This window comes from Megalopta genalis, chromosome 8, assembly GCF_051020955.1.
Source record: "Megalopta genalis isolate 19385.01 chromosome 8, iyMegGena1_principal, whole genome shotgun sequence".
Classification (NCBI taxonomy): Eukaryota; Metazoa; Arthropoda; class Insecta; order Hymenoptera; family Halictidae; genus Megalopta; species Megalopta genalis.
In genome coordinates this window covers 6,535,006-6,556,603 of record NC_135020.1, presented here as the reverse complement: position 1 = coordinate 6,556,603, position 21,598 = coordinate 6,535,006, and the positions used below count along the sequence as shown (strand labels likewise).

Here is a 21,598-nt window from a genome sequence, read left to right as displayed (position 1 = left end):
GAATCATCAATCTTTCATTTACCTCCGTCATTTCCTCGTGTTTGCAACTGCAACCTACGTATAGTCTGAATAAAATTAGGTTTTGGCAGATCAGTCATTAGCTATATAATCATTGAGACTATTCTGAAGCTGACAGTCACAGGCGGACTAATATGTCCCATTCACATTCCTTGCAATTTATATACGACATTGTGCTTCACAGCTGTTGGATCGGTCGTCGTTGTAAACTATTGTATAACATTGCTATTCATTTGCGCCAACGAAAGAAAGAGAAGTCAGTTTTGATCACTAGACTGCAAATATACTCGTGTATAAATATGTATTCGTTGCTTTTTCTGAGATCGTAAGAGAATAACGATGTGATTATACTCGTGTACATAGAGCGTTGTGTAAAGGTCGTAAATCACCATGATTTTCTACATTTGCTGCTAAAAATGGCACATTTTACCTTCAATAGATTTTGCAGGTTTCACGTTTCACCCCTATTGCACAGTGTATCGTTATCAAATTATATGAAAACGATTCTTACAATACTTTTAATATTTTTATAATTTCTTTCATAATTCCAATTGCAGTTTGTATTGCAGTATGTATGTGCAACATCTAAAGCAGTTTTAATATATCTGTATTATCTGATCGGACGCGTATTTGATCATTTCGGTTATATACCAAGAATGTCGGCCATCTGCTTATTAGTTCTGACAATGTATCATTTGCATAAAATTAACTTTTATTACCATAACAAAACTTTCACTACCATTCATCGTAAAATTATGCATTCTCCTCTTTCTTATGAATGAGTTATAAAATCGTCAATTTGTGCAACACACAGTTGACCAGTACGCAGCTGTTTTATTTGTAGAGAAATAATAAAAAGGTAATAAATGTGAAGGATCTTAGTGCGAACACTGTGAACTAATAAATATGCGCACTGCGAGGAACCATATAAATTATCTTTTATTTGACGATGCGAATGTGTTACACCGTTCAATTTAATGGAAAATAAGATTTACGAGCTGATACCGATACCAGACGCAGAGATGTTCGCGAACCTGGGACTCGGTCTTCGGCACAGTCCACACGAATTGTATTCAAATGACGATCGTGAACCCTGGTGGCCTCCGCGTTACGTTACGAAACACCCATTAAATTCAAGTTTTACAAGATTATACTTCACCTCCGGCACAATTAACGTTATTCATGCTCGGTCTCCAATGCAGCTCATTATGGGGGTAATTGTAGACAGGAATGTGGTGGGTGATTCAGGGAGCCACATAAAATTGCACTGCCATTTTGTTTAATGTATGGACACGTTTTATGTGCGTTGGAGAGACACGAGTATCGAAAATATAATTCAACAAACTGGCTTAGTCAGTTTATGTATCTATATATGTTTTTTGCGCGCATTTCTAAAATACTGCTGAACTACGACTAAAAAATCTTATAGTGGTCATACTGACTACATTGAGAATCAACGTAAATGAACGAAGCCGGAAAGGACATAAGTAAAGAAAATCGGAAACAATACAAGTGAAGAATGACAGAAACAACATAAATGAACACAGCCAAAAATTAACACGAATGAAATAACGATCTCACGACAATCTTCATTATCTGAATCGCTGTTATATAAATTCTCCATTATCTGAATACATTTCACATATGAATAAGTAAGACGATCCAACCAATTGAAATTTTTGCAAAAATTGTTTAATCGAATAGTTTTTAGTAAAGTAGTCCCTCTAATATCTCAAGAAATTTTCGGTCACTTACCTAAAATATATAGAAGTTATTCTGTTCAAAAAGGTGTTCGTATAGTACTTGGCTCATCGTAGATATTTTTTTTGATCGTCGATAATACGACACAGAATTTTTCGAGAAATGTAAACGGTAAATGTATCAAGTCATCAAGTCGCTCATGACCATAAATATTAATACGACTGTAAACCTTAATGGAGGTTCTACTGTATTCGTTTCTTTAATAAAAATCGAAACAAAGACTGTAGACATACATAAAGGAAACTTGTCGTAAATAAAATAAATAAAAATAAATAAACGAAATAAATAAAATAAATAAATAAACGAAATAAATAAAATAAATAAATAAACGAAATAAATAAAATAAATAAATAAACGAAATAAATAAATAAACGAAATAAATAAACGAAATAAATAAATAAACGAAATAAATAAACGAAATAAATAAAATAAATAAATAAAATAAATAAATAAACGAAATAAATAAAATAAATAAATAAACGAAATAAATAAAATAAATAAACGAAATAAATAAAATAAATAAATAAACGAAATAAATAAAATAAATAAACAAAATAAATAAAATAAAATAAAAAAATAAATAAACGAAATAAACGAAATAAACGAAATAAACGAAATAAACGAAATAAACGAAATAAACGAAATAAACGAAATAAACGAAATAAACGAAATAAACGAAATAAACGAAATAAACGAAATAAACGAAATAAACGAAATAAACGAAATAAACGAAACAAACGAAACAAACGAAACAAACGAAATAAACGAAGTAAACGAAATAATTGAAATAATTGGAATAATTATAATAATTTAAATAATTGAAAAATTGAAATAATTGAAATAACTGAAATAATTGAAATAAACCACTTGTACTTTGGTGAGTCTAATTCGTAGTCGATTTCAAGTAATAACCTGTCTTACTCCATTTTTTGAAGTCAAAATAAAATTCGGTGCTCTTGTTATCAATTCGCTTTACAGTAATTCGCAGTCTCCTTCGTCGCTTGCGAACGCTATCTCCGCTACTGAGTAAGGAAGCCTGTTCGTATGTATTTGAAAAGCAACTCTTCTAACAGCTAATAGTTCGTTCCATGCATACCGAAAGTGATATACATCTTTAGTGGGGCAACTGTTTGTTTCACTTTCCACGTTCCGAAGGGAATCTACCGATACTCCATTTTCATGGAACATATTTTCTTACAGCTCCGTACAGCGAACTTCTGGGAGAGAGTGCTGTATTTAACCCTTAACTACTACATCCATTAAAACTTACGTAACACTATTAGCGGTCTCACAGGCCGTCGACGTTATGTGGTGGACACAAAATCGATTGCTCTTGTTTTGCACATTAATGATGAAGAAGCAAGTTTATTGAATAGTTTCATTTCTTTTTTTAATTTTTCTTCCAATCATATTATCACCACAAATGAATAAGTAATTAATAGCGGTCTCGTGGAGAGGCAACGATAGTTAAGGGTTAATAATTCAAATAAATGAATGCTCACAATAAACATAAATTTTCGTTCCCAGCAGAGATTAAGAAACGAAAAAATGATTACAATCGAGAAAGTTCTAGGAGATAAGTTACTAGTTATAACTAATGAAAACCTCGATGGTAAAGTGTATTTTCTGGTGTTTTTTTTTTAGGCGAACAGCGGAAGCCAAGAGTCGGAAGACCCGAGTAGCACGACGACCTCGCCCTCGGAGGGCCGGCACGCCTCCGGGTCATCCGGCTCGTCCGTCCTCGAGATGGGCAGCACAGATTCGGCTGGCAGCGCCCACGGCAGCGGTCCTTCTTGCGGTCTAGTCAGCTCCTTGTTCCCGAGCAGCTGTCGCGGTCGAGCGGAGGCCTTCGCCAGACGTCTTCATCGTCGACTAACGTCGCTAGGAAGCGAGGACAATTCCCCGAAAAACTCGGACACGAATCCCAAGGAAACGTCCTGGCTGTGCCCCTCCTCGACGACATCGAAATCCCTAACGAACAACGCGACGACCAATCACGTTCTACAACATCAACCTCGCCACAGTCCGAAAACAGATCTCTGCTTCGACTTTGACCTCGACATCGAGGACGGTCTCAGTTCGCCGGCCGAGGAAGCTACCGCTGCAGAATTAGCGGACCTTCTGGTCAACCCAGAAGTGTTGAAGATGAACCACCGCGACCGCAACTGTACGACTAATGGTCCCAAAGCGATTCACTCGAACGTAGACCTAGAATCCGGCTGCGTATTCGCGTCGCCTATCACCGGAACATCGCCGGACAGCGATTCTTCGGAGCTCTACTTCGACCCCGAGACCTCGGACGTTGAGAAGAAGAACGAAGTCTACTTCGATCCAGTGACCACCTCGGACAGCGAAGTAACCACCTCGAATCTTTCGAACGGCTGCGAAACGACGAAAGGCAAAGGCCTGGTCTACCGCAGGCGACCAGAAGTCAGCGCGGCGGACCAGCATTCCGAGGACACCTCAGAGTCTAGCTCCTCTTTGCAGAGAAACAATGTCCAGGAGCTCAGGAACAACGAAGTTCTGCCTAACTCCGAGGACTCTATCGAGAGAAGCTCGTTAGAGACAACCTCGCCGAGCCACGAGTCGCTATGGAGCACTTTCGACGAGAGTACTATGTCCCTGCAGGATGAGACACCGTCGAAAATCCTCTCTACACCGAGCGTGCCGCAGAATCGGCTGCCAAAGTCGCATTCTGACTCGGAGATACCCGTTCATGCTCCCAGAATACTTATCTCGCGGAACGACGAGGAGACGCAGCTCGGCGTTGACCAGGTCGACTTCGTGAACGGGATTTCGGAGAATGGAAAGCTGGAGGACATTAAGAATGCCAGAAATCTGATCAAGGACGAGTCACCGGATTCCTCGGAGAACACGAACGAGGACGACCTGCCGTACGACGAGGAAAGCCCGAAAGTCGGGCCGCCGGAGTTGTGCGCTCTGAAAGTCGAAGAAGCCGCTGGCAACGAGCAGGGCGACCATTCTACGTACAGTAGCATGATTAACATACCAGGCGCGCTAACATTGGAGTGTTCCTCGGGCGAAAGGGTCGTGGAGACGCTGAAGAACGAGGTTCAGCTGCAGATCGAGGATGGCAACGTGACGAACAAGAGCGACGAGGACAAGATGTGCATCCTGTTGCAGAAGCTGACGACCAGTCCAGCTGTCCGAGTCGACATCCCCGTTCCCAACCAGGAGGTCAAGGAATCGATCCAGGAGGAAGAGGAGGAGGAGGAGGAGGAGGGGGAGGAAGGGGAGGAGGTGGAGAGACCGCAGAAGATCAGACGTTGCTCCTCGCTGAAGACCGGGAAGACACCTCCGGGGACTCCGGGAAGGAAGAAGATCGTGAGATTCGCGGACGTGCTGGGTTTGGACCTGGCGGACGTCCGGACGTTTTTGGACGAGATCCCGAAGGTGCCTAACTCGGCGTACAGCGACTTGATTTACAACGACATCTTCCAGAAGGACACCAGTCCTGTGAACACAGTTTCAAACACCTGGGAAAACGGATACTCGGATACTAGACGATCTTCTGGCTGCGTGCTGCCTGGCCGGAAGTTGGACAGAACGTTGGTGCCACTGTTCCAGCAGCCAGGCGGTATGTCCAACTTTCTGGACCTTGTTAGAGAGCGCAAAGTCTGTCTGGAGAACGCTCTCGTCCAGGATCCCATTTCTTTGAGCATCCAGGGGACGGTTCGGGTGATCAATCTGGACTTCCATAAGTCCGTGCACATCAGATACACGCTGAACTCCTGGAGGAACTACAGCGACCTGCAGGCCACCTACGTGCCCAACTCCTGCGACGGTTTCAGCGACACTTTCTCGTTCGTTCTTTACTGTCACACGTTGTCCGTGGGCCAAAGGCTGGAATTCGCTGTCCGTTTCCAGTGCAAGGGCGAACAGTACTGGGACAACAACGCTGGGATTAATTATTGCTTTCAATGTCTCAAGACGTCGTCCCCTATCGGATACATGCCCATCACCGCGTCCGAGAACCGCGAGCACGAATGGTCGCCGGTGTTTTACTGATGGAGGCTGTTCTTCGCGATGGGTTGCTAACGATGGATGACCAGAAAGTTTCGAGAGCATTACGGATCCCGCGAAGAAGGGATCGAGAAAGCCTACGGATTGATAAACGTTCCTAAAGTGTAGCTACTGTACAGAACGAGCCTGATCGCCGAGCAGGGATCACACAATGGCGTCAATTATTCCTTCCTGCCATCTCATCTCCCGAAAGAGCCTGCGAGTGGACCGGAAGAATACGACGCGGCCGTTAGACTGATATTTTTTACACGTTCGTTGTTCCTTGTTTGCACAAGCATATCTACTTGTATCTAGAGTATATTATATTAACGCGGAGGTGAACGTCGGAAAGGAATTGTTTGCTATATACGAGGTTCGAACGGTGAACATCGTATACGTATATACGATTTTGTATCTGTATATGTATACGATTTTATATGTAACTTATTTCTCTATTTTCTTTCTTTTTTGTCTTCTAACGAGTTGACTACTTTTTTAAGGGAATCGATTTGATTAGAATGGTTTTTAACGTTGCGAACTGTGCTTGATTTTGTGGAGATGTTTTGTATGGTTTATGGAACTCGGTGTTTTCGAGAGGATACCCCTCGAAAATGAACATTTTTATTTATGAGTAACGCGTGACAAGCGCGGCGGATTTGCCGACGGTTTCTCCTCTTCTCTTCGAATTCCGATCGGGGAATGTCGAATCGCGCGCAGGAGAAGCCGAGGAAAATCGTACTGACGGATTGAGAGATTTTGAAAATGTGTTTTTCGGAGCAGCCACGGCGAACGACAGACCGCTTAGGCCGGTGATCGTTCGAGGCAGATCACGATGAGAACGGAACGTTCGTATGTATTTACAGCGATTCGAGCCGTATGAGCACGTCTGTTCCGTGGATTGATTCGCAAGGTATGCCGATCAGGAAAACTAGCCGAATTTGATGACACCAACGTCGTTTGCTACGAACCGATAGCCTTTGATCTTGCTACTGCCTCGAGTAACAAACCGCAATAACGACGAACCAATTCGATAGTAGCATTCGATAACACGATCGAACACGAAAATTCTGTTGGCAGCGATTTAAATTACAAGAAAACATTCTAAGACACGATGATAGGAGCTAGACTGCAGATCTTTACGCAGATATAGATTTTTGTGTTATTCTGTAGAAATCGAGAGAAATCGCGGAATATATTATTCCTTCGTTTAGAGATCCTATTGCGCGTATTCGAAAGACTAAAAAGGATGTCACTGAATTTGTTCAAAGATAAAGTTTTCGACGACCAATGACGCTATAGCTGGATAATGTCCGCAGCCTAATAACGACCGGTGTTCATTTTGTAATCATGATCGCTGCAGCTGGGTCTCGAAATTTTCGTTTTTGAATCAGTTTCAGGCAATAGGCGATACACATACTTATACGATAAAATGAAAACTACCGGTAAGACGACCTGTATGGAAAAAATATCGTTATATTTTTTAATAGTTCTCTTCGTATAAAGTGCTTTCTATACATATAAAGAACAAGGAACTGTACGCTACACGGATGTACGCTTCGTTGCACGGTTTCGTACTGTGAAACGATCGGGGAGGAAACGGGTGTTCGAACTTCTAATTGCTCCGTGAAATCGAATTAGGCAGCAGCAAATATTTCGCGTGTACATAACATTATGTCGAGGGGGTAGATGATGCAATAATTCGTTTCTTTGTTATCTCATTCGTTGATCGAATTACGTTGTGGCATTGGAAAGCCGGGGAGAAAAGTATTATACCGTGTGGTGTCTGAAAATATCAATAGGTTTGATTTCAAGCATTCGTGTTCGTTAGAACAAAAGAACAGATAAGAACAAAACGTAGCTGATCATGCTTGTAAACGCTGTTCTTATTCGATGATAGAGACAGCATTGTCGACATAATGTAGCCATCTCTATTTTAATAAACGTACATTCTTTTTTAACTCTCCCAGCATTTTCATTCTTTGCACTATAGAGACTTTCATTGTTTATACTTTTCGCCGTCGTTCAATATTTTATTGAATCTGTTCCATCTTGTTCGTTTATTCTTACCCAAATCTTGCCCAAACCCCCAAGCGCAGTTATGCAACTGCTAATACTTTACTTAATTTCTAAATACAGCTTGGATAACATTTTCAAATCACAGAATTAGTATATGTATTTCGCGTGCGTAATATAACGTATATATGTAAATGTAATATATTATAACTGCATTTGTTTAACTAGTTGCACTGCTGAAAGACTTGAATGGTAAGACTACCAAGAGAGCTTTGTACGTCAATTGGTGGATATTGCTTTCACTAACATTTAACATCTAACAAACATGATCACGGGCATGAACGCTTGAAGTCAAACCTTTTTTTTATACATTCTTTTATCAGTTTACCTATCCTTCGATTGTGCGAGGCATCCGTAAAGACTAGAATTTATTTTAGGTGAGCCCTACGAACATCATATTTCCTTAAACTCGTTCATTCCTCGTGCCAATTTGACACATTTTTCTCCGATTCTTGGAAAAACAGCGTGTTCCGCGACGAAATTGTTAAACGTTATATTAAACCATGCTATGTATACCGTTCGATTGTTTATATTGAGAAACGCTGTTCAAGAGTCATTTTTAGTCGCAACAGTACTATAAGACAAATAACATTTTCCGTAAAAAATCAATATACGAACTTTCGTTTAATTGTTTTAGAGAAGATCCGTTTTGTTCAATTCGGAGAATTTGTAACTTTTGGGGGTAAACCGAGACAGCGTTTTAAACGTTTGAAATGCGTGCAACGCGACGGTTTACGAAGTTTCATCTTACTTAGGGTGATCGAAGCCCTGACCTCGCGATTAAAGACACGGTGCCCGTGCGGCGTGAATTCTTGCAACGAAGCGTGCATGTATGGTCTCAGTACTGGTGGTCAAAGTGTGTCTCGAAAACGACTCTCGTATGTCTTTCGAATCTCGATCCTTTTATAACACTGACATTTTCTCTTGTCTTCTATAAGCATACATCATAGATATATTTTATAGCGCTTTTTACACGATGCACGCGTATCTTCACCATCAGAGATACCTATATGTATATTTAGCTCGACAATATGAACTATTATTACAGTAGAACTCTATTTATATGAACCTGTTGGGAGACATGTTGATTCGCATAATCGGATGGTTCATGTAACAGGTATCCATCCACCTGCTTCCAACCGTTGACCACGATTTTTCGATCATTTAAGATGAGTTCACGTTCACATCGCATTAAAATTCGGTTCAGGACAGTGTTCGGTCTCAGTCGCGGGCACTGTTATACAGTTTAGTTCATATAAATGAAGTTCGTACAAACGGAATTCCGCTGTTAGATCGGAATACAAGTGTTTGTATATTTTGAGAAATTTTACATTGATTTTAGAACACAACTGGTATCACGTGCTACTGTTTACATCTGTTTTTTGTATATACGTATTACGAGATTATTTTAATTTACCTTATAGGGATAGATTATTATTATTATTTCTATCGAACTGTTATTAATACTATAACGGCCGACTAGTTTTTAAACGAATTGTCGCTAGGGCTGGCAATTGCTGTCAAAAAGTTTAAAAAATATCATTTTTACCGTTTGCGTGAACAAATTCAGAGATTACGAATGTGTAAAATCCAAGGAAGTATAAATATTTAATAAATAAATGAGTGAACAAATCGAGTGAAGCTACTATCAATCGCGCTGGAATTTGAATGACGTCGCACCGACGTCGACGGTCGTTACAATGTTAATATAAAGAACAAACAAGTAAAATAATGCTTCCAACCTAGTGCCAGGTAGTTTTTAAGGTGTTTCTTCCTATCGAAATGTATCCTAAGCGTTCGCCGAATCATTCATCGATCGCTTATCTTGGTTGCTGTTAGACACATTGCAACCACCATTATTGAAGCCCAATATATTTATATTATACAATCAGGTATTATTCAGTCGATATGGAAGCCTTCTACAATTACTGTGTACATATATCCACGAAACAAAGTAGATTTCTATTTTAATTAACAATAAAAAAAAAGAACTATATTCTTCCACGTGTTGAAACGATGAAGTTATTGAAAATTCTACGGACAGTTGATCGTTAAAACCCAAGAACATTTTCATCACGTTGCGGAAGCTGGAGTCCACTGTGAAGTAACGGGTGTTTATTTAGTTGTATCGGGTTGAGTGAAACATATTTCGAAACTTTTGTCTATTTGACGGAAATACTTCTGATCAAATGAAATTGTAAATAATCGGACGCGATTAAAATACCGTACTAAAATTCCTGTATTATTTATGGACTTCAAACGTGTACGCAAATTGCACGAATCATCTACTCAACCCAATAGACACCGACCTTATCTTCGATTCTACAGAAGTGAGAGATTTTTCATATTGAGCTAAAAATATGAAAGAGCTTATACGACTGAATTATTTTTAATTTATGAACTAAAACTTTTAGATTCTCGAGAAACGTCAGTTTAATATCCAAGATCTTTCCGTACGATCCTTAATCAACGATTCACGTAACTAGACTGCGGTTCTTTATGCAAACTGAACGATTTCTACCTCAATTATTTCCCGTTTTAACGATTTTTAAGAGATTCGAAATAAGATAACAGTATTTCTAGATTCTTCCGATGTTTTTACCGCGTTGTATTTCGCCTATTCTTTTTCATCGTAAATGCATAAAATTCGCAGCCTGTACACAGCAAAGCTTGAGTTCACGAACACTCTGCACAGACAGCTACAGAAAATGATCACTTGTTACTTACTATTGTAACTATTAGTCTTTATGCAAATATAAATTTGTACGAATTAATTTACCAATGGAATTGGAAAAAATATTGTTTACACTATTGGAAGTCCTATTATATGTATTTCAGAGACGGTAAAGATTTTGAAACTTTTTAAACATTTCTCTGTGCCGAGTTTCGCGAGATCAAATATTCTTCATATAAATACACAAAATCCGCAGTCTACATATATACATACATACATACGTACACACATACATACATACATACATATATACATACGCTGTTATAAATATACATATTGAATCTTATATTCAATTAATTCTTGAAAATGTTGGTGCAATAGAAATTCTATAATGTTAAATGAATTTTATGAATCAATTTATCGAAAGATTCTCTGTTTTGATCAGAATTGCCGAAATCAATAGATTTATTCAACAGTTTCTCACAGAAACACATCTATACACTGTCAATAATTGCGACATTAGACATTAGTATATTGTCATAAATCAAATGTACTCAACTGATAATCAAAATTTCGATTCGTTCCTGTTACTCGTTAACATGTCGAAAGAACTCTCTCCAGAATTATCTCTTTCAAAATACAAGATACGCCATTGACGAACAAAAATTGACGATTTTTATAAATGTTGTACTGTTAGAGCGCAAGTCTGTTTACACGAAAACAACGATCATCCACGGCATTCAAGAAGTTACAATTGCCACTCGAGATCAGCATTGTGACGTGACTGTTCGCGACAGAGACGGTGACGGTGTTTGAGTTTCTGAAAGTTGTCGCCTCGTGGATAATATCCCCTGATAAATGGCCAAACTTTTGATGCCCCTCGTTAAGGAACTTTGGAATATACGAAAGAACAATGTAACCGTGGTCTCGGGCGTCGAAAAATTTATGCGCTGTGCCATTCCTTCTGATTCGATTACGGCGATCGATTTCACGTGTTTTGTGTCGACAATTTGCGTCGAGGATTCGTCTCGAGTACTTAATTTCGTTATTCTCGCACGTTTGGTCCAACATGTTGGCTGTAAGAGTCGAATAACGCCTACGAACATTGTACGTGTTCCTTTTGTCAATTTCACGTTTTTGTAATTTAAATTCATGCAAAACAGATGAATTGTTACAGCTTTAACACGTTCCGAGCCACGCGGGTCAATGATGATTTCTATTTTTGTAACTTCCATTAAGGCCATAATACATTCTCCTTAATTGACGCACAGATTTTACAGAGAAATGGACAAATTGGATAATCGAGCCTTGCGACTCGTTTTCATAGTTGTTGACAATTGGTAACTATAAAAACGAGCCGCAAGGCTCAAATAATCGTACCTCCTCTTCCCAAATTGTCTATTTTTGTGCACAATCTGAGCGTCAATTAGGGAAATATTACTGTATTTCGTTTATAGTAGAAATTAAAATCGCGAAGTACTTCTTAAATATCGTCCGTTGACGTAGAATTACGATGAACATTACAATACCGATGTTAAATGTGTGAATATTACTACAATCTTTGTTTTCATGGTTCAATTCAAAATTATCTTTCGGTATACTTCGGTCGACTGTTGTTAAAAGGAATGATCACTGTCCTCATTGTTCATTGAACGTGTGGTTTATAAATGAAAGATAACATCTAACATAATAACCATATTTCTCGATGTACAAATCTGGATACTTATTTTCAGAGAGTTAAAAAATACGGAGAGGCACTTGAAATATTATAACATTTGATTATTAAATTATTACCGATAAATAGTTTTATATTGAATGTTAATATTAAACGAGTTTTAATAAAAGTATTTGCTTTGTTCTGCATTGTATTATTCGCACGAAGCTCCCCGCATTGAAACAATAATTGTCATTACTTTGTAACGATTACTTTGTAACGCAATGCATTATACAAGTTTAATGAACGTACCGAGTGAATCTGTTAAACGAATTTATGCATTTCGGCTCAAACTTTATTGACAAAATTATTATACGAAATTCTGTTCTTACAAGTATTATTACTTACTTCTTACAAGTCTTATGTTCTTATAAGTCTATGATTTCAAATGGTTCTATAAGAAAGTGTTTATATTTTTATGCATGCTAGAGATGCGACTAACGATCATCGATAAAATTGCTGATACTATCGTTATCTCTTAACGATATTGTCGATAATATTGTCGGTGATTAAATCTCTAATTTACACTTCTCGAGTTTTAATCGATATCTGAAACAAGGGTTTTTCAATTACTTTTCACTGCAACTTGGTGCAATTTTTCGATTGCTTGCTCGAGGAATCGAAATCCTGCTTCCTGACTGGCAGCCATTTTGGATCGAACGAACTGTAGAAGAACGAAAAATTTAACGATAGACTGCGTATGTTTTTGCTGTTTTGTTATTTTTGTGGTCAAGATTGAAGAAACCGTAACCAAGAAAAATCATAGTTTCACCATTAACACTTCGATTGCCGCGTCACCCGTACGCGGGTGACGAAATTATTTAAAATTTAATTTCTATGCGAATCCATAAAAATTTCTTAATTTTATTTAGTCGACGTCATATAACTTTGCTTTGCAAGTTTAATTTAATTGATTAAAATACTTTAATTCTCTGAAATATTTTGAGATGTTTTCGGCGCGGCCGTCAATGTGTTAATAGCCTTTATTGACTGAAAATAAATGAAAAATATATTTCAATATTTTTAGACATTTTCGTTAGCGATAAATCCATGATGATCCGCAGTCTAATAACAACGGAGTTCCAGTTCACATCTTGCTTCTACATTTGGAACATTGAAATTCTCATTTTATTTCCATTATTTAGTTGATAATGAGATGTTTTTTTTCTGCATTCTTTCCTCGTCCATATAATGATCGCACCATCCACCCTCAAACTATCGAGATATTTATACAAATGCGGTGAAACAAATGCGAGAAACGAAAGCAACGATTTTCGTGACGAAATTGATTTAATCAAGCTAATTTCGTCACGATTTTCTCTTTTTGTTGAAAGAAAGCGTTTCTGCTTTCGAGACGAAAAAACTCGATTAAAACCATAACCAATAAACTTTACTATATTTTTATAACGTATACATAAGCATACGTCGCACCTCTAGTCTGTAAAGCCGTGAGTTTTCGCCCAATTACCGAAGAACGTTTTGCAGTTTGTAATAGATAAGAATTGATGCCGAGGTTAAATCGTGGTAATTATGCGGATGCGAAACAATCTGATATCGATTTCGATGATGTTGAAATATCTTTAAAGATATGGATTATCATATGTATACGGAAGATAGTCGCTTGGTTTTAGTACAAGTGATATGAAAATGTTTTCAATGCCATAAACTGTATCGTTCGAAGCTTTCTTTTATTTCACGCGATACAATAATTTATAAATTATCTTGAAATGAAAATAAAAAGGGAAAAATGTACTCCATCGATCAATTAATACTTTGAAGTAAGAAGAAAAAACGTCCATTAGTCTTTGTTTGTATTTTAACGATATACTGTTTACTTATTAGTTTACTTGTTCTCTACAGGGTGTCCCAAAAATATTGTACAAGCGAGAAATGAGGGCTTCCTGACGTCATTTTAAGTAACTTTTTCCTTTGCGAAAATGCAATTCACGGCTTTGTTCGCCAGTTATTAACGAAAAACACTGACCAATGAGAATCGAGCTCGGTTTCAACCGCTCGTTGATTCGGTCGCCTCGCGCTAGCTAATCTCACCTCCCATTGGTTACTGTTTTTCTTCAATAACTCCTAAACGAAGCCGCGGATTGCATTTTCGCTAAGGAAAAAGTTACTTCAAATGACCTAAGGAACCTCTTATTTCCCGTTTGTACAGTAATTTTGGGACACCCTGAATATCGCGAATATTTTCTGTATAAGCTAAAACCGAGCGACAGCCTTCTGTACAAGTTATCTATCAGCAGATTAAGTAGATATTTCAATATTTATAATTGGCAAAACCGTGTCTCTGGAAAGAATGTAGAAATGAAAGGAATCAAAAGAAAACGAAGCGTGTGTGGGTAGCGTAACTAACAATAAGTGAGAGAATGCGAGTGAGAAAACGTATGAGAATCCTTAATACATAAATGTTTTCATCCATTTATAGCCGACTGTTTTTACACGATAATCATAAGCTTTAATCCGCTTATTCCTCATGTATTCTTTAGCTTGTTTTCGGAGGCAGAAAGTTATGAGTACTTCGTCCTCCTTTTCTTTGTCTTGGCTGTGAAAGGATTGCAAGTAGATAAAAAGATTACAAATAACCAAATTTTAAGCTGTAAATTGAATATCGTTTTGCGAGAATTTGACGTATGTTAATGTCTGATTATTAATTTATTAACACATTGGTTGTCATGTTAATGTTTACGAAAATCGCGCAAAAAAAACTAGTGAAATTTATTTCATGAAACCTGAGTCGAGGATACGACATTTATTGTATGTAGTGATTACTGGTGACTTCTGTGAGTCTTCGTGCACTAAAATCTGTAGAAATTAGTGAAATTTATAATTCTATAATTAGTAATATATTATATCGTTAACACTTTACCTATCGGCAATGATTAATTAATGGTCTTTGAAGTATTAATATGAGTCATGGATTTTTCAAAAAATGTTTCAATGACTATAACAGCAATCATGAATGACAAGTCATCCGCTCTAACATGATCAGATCATTTCTTTTAAAATGACTAACGCTGAAATGCCCAAAAATCGCTGTTTTAGTATGGCCCGTTTTAAAATTCTTAATTTTATGGAAATCGTGAAGATAAAGAGGCCTTTGTGAAAAATTACTGTATATAAAGTATTGATACTTGGGTCAAAACGGACCCGGTCGTCACCGTCGAATTTTGAACTTCAACTGCTTACATTTCATAAAAGTGTCATCAAAAGATCAATGGAACTAAATTGACTCGTCCATTTATAACGAACACATTTGTGTCGGCTTACGAAAATATGCAGACTACATCACGCGTGTCAAATTGACGGGAGAGTAATTTTTTTTAATAGCAGCGATGAGAACAACTTTAAATGACCGGTTCATAGCTCCTCGCAATACAAGTCAATTTTGTTAGTTAAGACTTATAAAACACTTGTTTGTGAAACACTTAACCTTCATCTGTACCAGTAAATTCGTTCATTGTACTCATACATTCAACCTAGCTTCGACCTATCAAGTTTTTTGACATTTAAAGAATTTACTGCTTGTATTTTTAAACGCATTATTTTTTTTCGAGAACTGTCCAATATCTTTACGTCACAATCAGACCGAAAAATCTATGTTCACAATTTCGAATATCTGAAACACAGACGCAGAGGTTTTTTGTCTCTATCAATTAAATTATTAATTGAAATTAAACGAATCCTGAAAAATGATGATAATAATAATAATAATGGCTCCACATTTTTTTATGGGAATGCACAAAAATCGGTGAAAATTGCCATTACTATTTGATTCTCAAACCGTTTCTCAAACTCTTTGCTTTACACTAAATTTATTTGCACATTCATACAGATGAACAAATCTAAGAAAACATTAAAATTTTTCTGAATCTGATTAATTCTAAATTGACAACGTGCATAAAATGTGGAAAATATTCGTCTTCTAGTTTAGTTATATAAACCACGGTGTGCGGTATACAGTATGCAGATTATTAAAAACAATTATTAGTCATTCTAAATGCGTCACTTTTGTGTTATGTCATTATAGTTGGTAAAAGTATCTGAGACATTGATACAATCAAAACATTCTGAATATTTCGCTTTTTCATCTTCATCAAGCGCGATTGGAAAAGCATCAAATATTGATTCCTTCAAAACAATATCAACTTCAAATAATAAACAACTTCTTCGAAAAAGGAAAAAATTCTGAACGAAAGCGTATCATTGAATTTCAAAAACGAACGTGGACGCATGGAGGACGGAAACGATATAAAATAATCATCGCGTTTGATTTGTTTACAATCGGTCGAAGGTCATGGTACGATAATGACCCGTGTCAGAGTACGTTTACAAAGTTCATTTGCTTTTGTACACGGTTTCTGCGCGAATGCAGAGAAAAGTATTCGTTTGGTAAAGTCGTTGTCCTCCGTTGTGTACGATTCGTGTATCGAAGACCGGCAAATAGTTTAAAAAAAAGCTGCACAGTGAATGAACTGTCAACTGTCGCTAGTTAATCGATGGAGAACCGATTAGTGTCTAAGATGTATTCATTTATTCTCTCTCAAAAGAGAATTGTGAGATTCGCATGAATTTATTTCGCGAACCGTTCACTATAATTGTTACCAAAATTCTGCACTCAACATTTTCCCACTGATCTTTTGAATACAACACTCGCGAAGCTGTCAATGAAATATTATCAGTTGAACTATTTCATTCGCAAACCAGTTGCATCTATTTTTGGAAATTTCAAAAATTCGTTTTATCAAAGACTAATTAATTAGAATCTATTGGAAACGAGTACTTCTCAATTCGCGAAATATTTACTATTTTATTATATAAAAATCAGATCGTTTAATGAAATGTTTCTGTCTTGTGAAATAAACCATCTCGACGAGACAAAGCAAACATATTCTTACCATTCTGCCAAAATTCCCTTTAAAATATAAAATAATGCAACCGACCTCGATGATATTTTCTGCGTGTATATGTATAAATAACCAATACTCGCAAAGCACATTGTTAAAATTATTGTTTTAGCATAAAAATGTTATTTTTGTTGTCATTCTAATTAATTGTGATTTTGCAAAAATTTGTGCAGACATCGTTTATAAAACTAGTTCCAACATCGCAAAAAATTCAAGTCATTTCGTTCAATTTTTGTAAAGCTATTCTACCTTATAAGGAGCCGAATACTTTTGTGAAATACTGTACACGTTATTCCCAATAAGAGCAACATTATTGAAATATTTTACACTACCACCGAGAATTTTAAATCGAATTTTCACAAGCCAAACCGAAAGTCCATTTAATATATTTCCATTTCTTGGAACTTCAAACGAATTTATATTACACACGGCTACGAACCGTTTACATTTCGATGAGAAAAAAAGAATTGCGTTCGTTGTTAGAAGAAACAATGTTCTTTATACGAATTTTTTTTGCAAGTGTTCGTTATAGAGGTTATCGAATTGGCTTTTGAACGGACGGAAGAAAGAAAGTAATATTATAACAGACTGATACACAACGATTAATCTTCTAAATAACAGACTACTTGTAAATGTAATAGTGATCTTGTAATGTAGTGTCCCCTCTCCTCTTCCCGTCTTCCACCCCATTCCCTGTCATCATGTCCATTTTGTCAATTTTCTCTCTCGTTTATGTAGTTTAAATAGCGGCCGTCAGTGAATCTATTTTTAATCTCATTGTTTGTTTGGATGTTTCTATAGCTAGATAAGTTTTTCCCGTGCTTCTTCTTATGCGTACGAGTATTGCGGGGGCGGTTACAATAATATTACGGGATATAATAGATTTGCAGTAGAAACGGAGTAAATGATGATGGAGGAATGAAATATCTACACGTAAAAATAAACGTACCTAATATATCTATGTAATTCATAGTCTATATGTTATTAAGACAATAAATGGAGAACACATTAACAGTTTACTTTCTATACCTTCATGGATCGTCGTAAACCGCAGGCGTCAATCAATCATATTGTGTGTTGATTTTAAATATCATGACTTGAAATTAATATCAGCGATTAAAGTGAAGATAGAACCGACTAAAATTAATATTAATACTCTTTCGTAGTGCAGTTAGTATATAACATTTACGATATTGTCGAGTAATTTTTACATATATTTTATTTTCTGTTAAAAATATACGTAAAGCTATTTATCCATTTGGAAAATTGTAAGTATTCCATGATTTAATAATACCGACTAGAGAAGGTGTGAAAAGACATTTACAATTTGTAAAACCATTATTGAACCGAAAGTATAAATCCAGGTCACGGGAAACCAGTGAATTAGATTAGTTTATTTGGTTATAGGAAAGGAAATCAAAGCAATAGTCAAACAAATATAATGCTTTATAAATATTATGAACGAATAATATATTGAGGAGAAAAGATCTGTTTTGAGACAATTCGCATGAACTGTTCTGCAAAAACAAGAACAAGTAGAATTTCATTTAGGTTAACGTGAACGGTAACTCGCGTATTAAAAGTATTGAAAATGACAGAAAAATGTTGAATATTTGACAAACTTATAATTTCTATGGATTAATAATATTAAGAAAGAACGAAATTTTCAAAACAAGATTATCAACGACGAATGTGAATTATCGTACGGATTTTATTGGCAATGATGTAGCGAAATCGTTATTAACGAAATGATATAAGTCGATTCCAATGGATCGAGCGTTCGTATTTTTCGTAAGTAAAATATGTAATTCGGCAATTGCTATCTACAGCTGCGTCATGGCAATCTGAGGTCGCATTGGACCCTAAGTTTATCACTTGGGCCGATAGATCGAAGTACACGTCGATTACCGTAAATCGTGCTCGATATCAATTAAGTTTTGCTCGTATTAAAAATGTACGGATTGAAAACAGCCTGATACAAGCAAATACTATCTCAATGTTCCAGCGATGGTTTATTCGGCACAATTTATGTAACGACAATACAAAGTCGATAAATTATCCTGCGTTTTTATTGTACGCGCAGACAATAGGAAAGAGTGAATTAATTTTTAATCGCAGGTCGAAGAAACAGCTGAAAATAACTTCGCTGTTCTTTTCGATAGGCCAAGATTCCTTGTATATTTTTAGAGGACTTTCGACTGCGCTAAAAGAAGAACAACTCGTGCGCCGTGCTCGTGTTGGCCATTGTTTTGCATTGCACAAACATCTGACCCTTTGAAACTTTATCTATATTTATGACGCTGTCTGCCGTGCTCGATATATTCGGTTCTATGGCAAAAGCATCCGCCATTTTATCGCCAACAAGAAAACTGTTCATATCACGTTACGCCCCCTTTCATACCGAATGACTTCTGTTAAATCATTTTTTCACTATTTTCCGTAGTCTCTGAGATATTCTGGATTACCAGATTAAAAAAACGGACAGCCTGTATGATAACCCAAATGAAGCTATCAGATTTTAACCGGACCAATTTGACGAATTTGCTAAGGTTTGGCGAAAAAGCTTATAAAAATCAAAGTAAGAATGATATTTGCAAAATTCAAGAAGAAGCATATTACGAAATAATGAGAGAATAAAATAAAATAATGCCAATTGTATTTAAATGTTTGTTGAAAATCATATACGAATAACATAAATATAAACCAACATGAAAGAGAGAAAAATCAATTGTCTTTGTTAGAAACAGTATTTGCATATAAGAAAAATCATCGTTTCATCGTAGCTTTATGTAGATCACTTAGTATGAAGTATAGATATTGCACTTTCAATGGTTTGTAACAAAATAACTGATATCGGACCACAAAACTGAAGAATAATGCTATGATGCACGGGCAAGCGTCAGAAGGATCTGTTACAAAACAAGTGAATTGTTGTGTAGCTAGTATAATGTTACTGAACACAATTTTAGTATTATTATAAATATTTATATTTGGTTATCAGGCTGTTGAAAAATTGTGTAATATTTACTTATTATTACTCGCACAAATAATTTATTCAGCATTGATGCTTACTAATACATATACTAGGTGCATCCCGAATAGTTTGGCGCCATCGCATACATAACGATATATTGTCGTTGGCACTAAAAGGGATATTACAAGCGGTGGCTTATTGGTGCACGATTGAAATTGGTATTGAACAATTCGTTAAAAAGTTTTTAAATGTAAAGTGTAGACTTTCAAAAATTATGAAATCATCGTACCCTTCTTTTCTCTTCGGATAAAGAAACGATCCAACGTTTCTTCTGATTTCCTCGATTTCGTTTCGATCTAGAAAAATCATGATTTTCATCCAATTTCAAGGGTGGTTTCTGAATTCGGAATGCTTGATACCGATGTTTTCCGTCAGATAAAAGAATGGAAAAGGGACGCTGCCCGGAACTTTCCACTTCGCTGATTTCCAATGCATCGAGCAACCACCGACTATCTGACCACACAGCAAGGGCTTCAAAGTGTTCGCGCAGGTAAAACACGCGTAAAATAATTGTCGAGAATCGGCCAAGATTTATCGCCGCTGCGTGAGGGCAGACCTTGAGCCGCTGGATTGGTGAGAGAGCTGCCTTCTTATAGTCCGAGAAAATCATCCTCGTCTCTTTCTGCGGCGTCCGAATCGTTTCGAATCGTCCGCATCCCTTCAAATATTACTTTTGGCACAATAGAGGCTGATGTTACGTTTTCATGATCCTCGTTCACTTATTTTCACCCTCTTCGTAACGTTCCAAACATCGGAGAATAGATAAAACAGCACTTCCTTTGTATGATCTCGACGTATGATTAAGAAACTTCCGATTTTATGCATTTTTGTCAAAAACGATTAAATCAAAAATGATATTGTAAAGACATGAGAAGACTTTTAGAATATTTTTATGTTATGTAGAACTCATTCAAACTGATAAAAGGGGAAAGACATTTTCATATGACTTACGTGTTTTACAATCAGCTTGGACAATTTTTATTTTCCAGAAAAATCTGCAGTTCAACACGTTCCGTGCCGAGCTTTTTTTACTCGAATCTTCACACTTTGATATTTTACTAAAACTTGATGTATTACGTGCAATTATTAATTCTCGTACACATAACAACGTAACAAAAACTTATCAACGCCCATTCTTGCGGTGGAAATTGATTCTTCGGTTCTAAATTTCTTGTAAACAATTTGTTCAGTTCACTAAGTAAACATGCAAGCGTGTACCATCGATGGTACACGTGGCACGGAACGTGTTAATGATTACAGTAAATTCTCCCTAATTGACGCTCAGATTGTACGCAAAAATAGACAATTTTTGAACAGGGGATAATTTTTATAGTTACCGATTGTGTCGATAACTATAAGAACGAGCCACAAGGCTCAAATAATCG

The 21,598-nt window shown here is 36.7% G+C and overlaps 1 protein-coding gene across 5 annotated transcripts in view; it reads left to right on the top strand.

The window, feature by feature from the left end:
- Gbs-76A (Glycogen binding subunit 76A) overlaps window positions 1-18,191 on the top strand; it is a 98,428-nt gene extending 80,237 nt beyond the window's left edge. For all 5 annotated transcript variants that reach the window (XM_033478450.2, XM_033478448.2, XM_076524073.1 and 2 more), the window contains exon 2: window positions 3,424-18,191. In XM_033478450.2, coding sequence (XP_033334341.2) covers window positions 3,526-5,808 — 2,283 coding nt within the window. In that variant the 5' untranslated portion in view covers window positions 3,424-3,525 and the 3' untranslated portion in view covers window positions 5,809-18,191. The remainder of the gene's footprint in view (window positions 1-3,423) is intronic.
- Window positions 18,192-21,598: the final 3,407 nt, after the last annotated feature.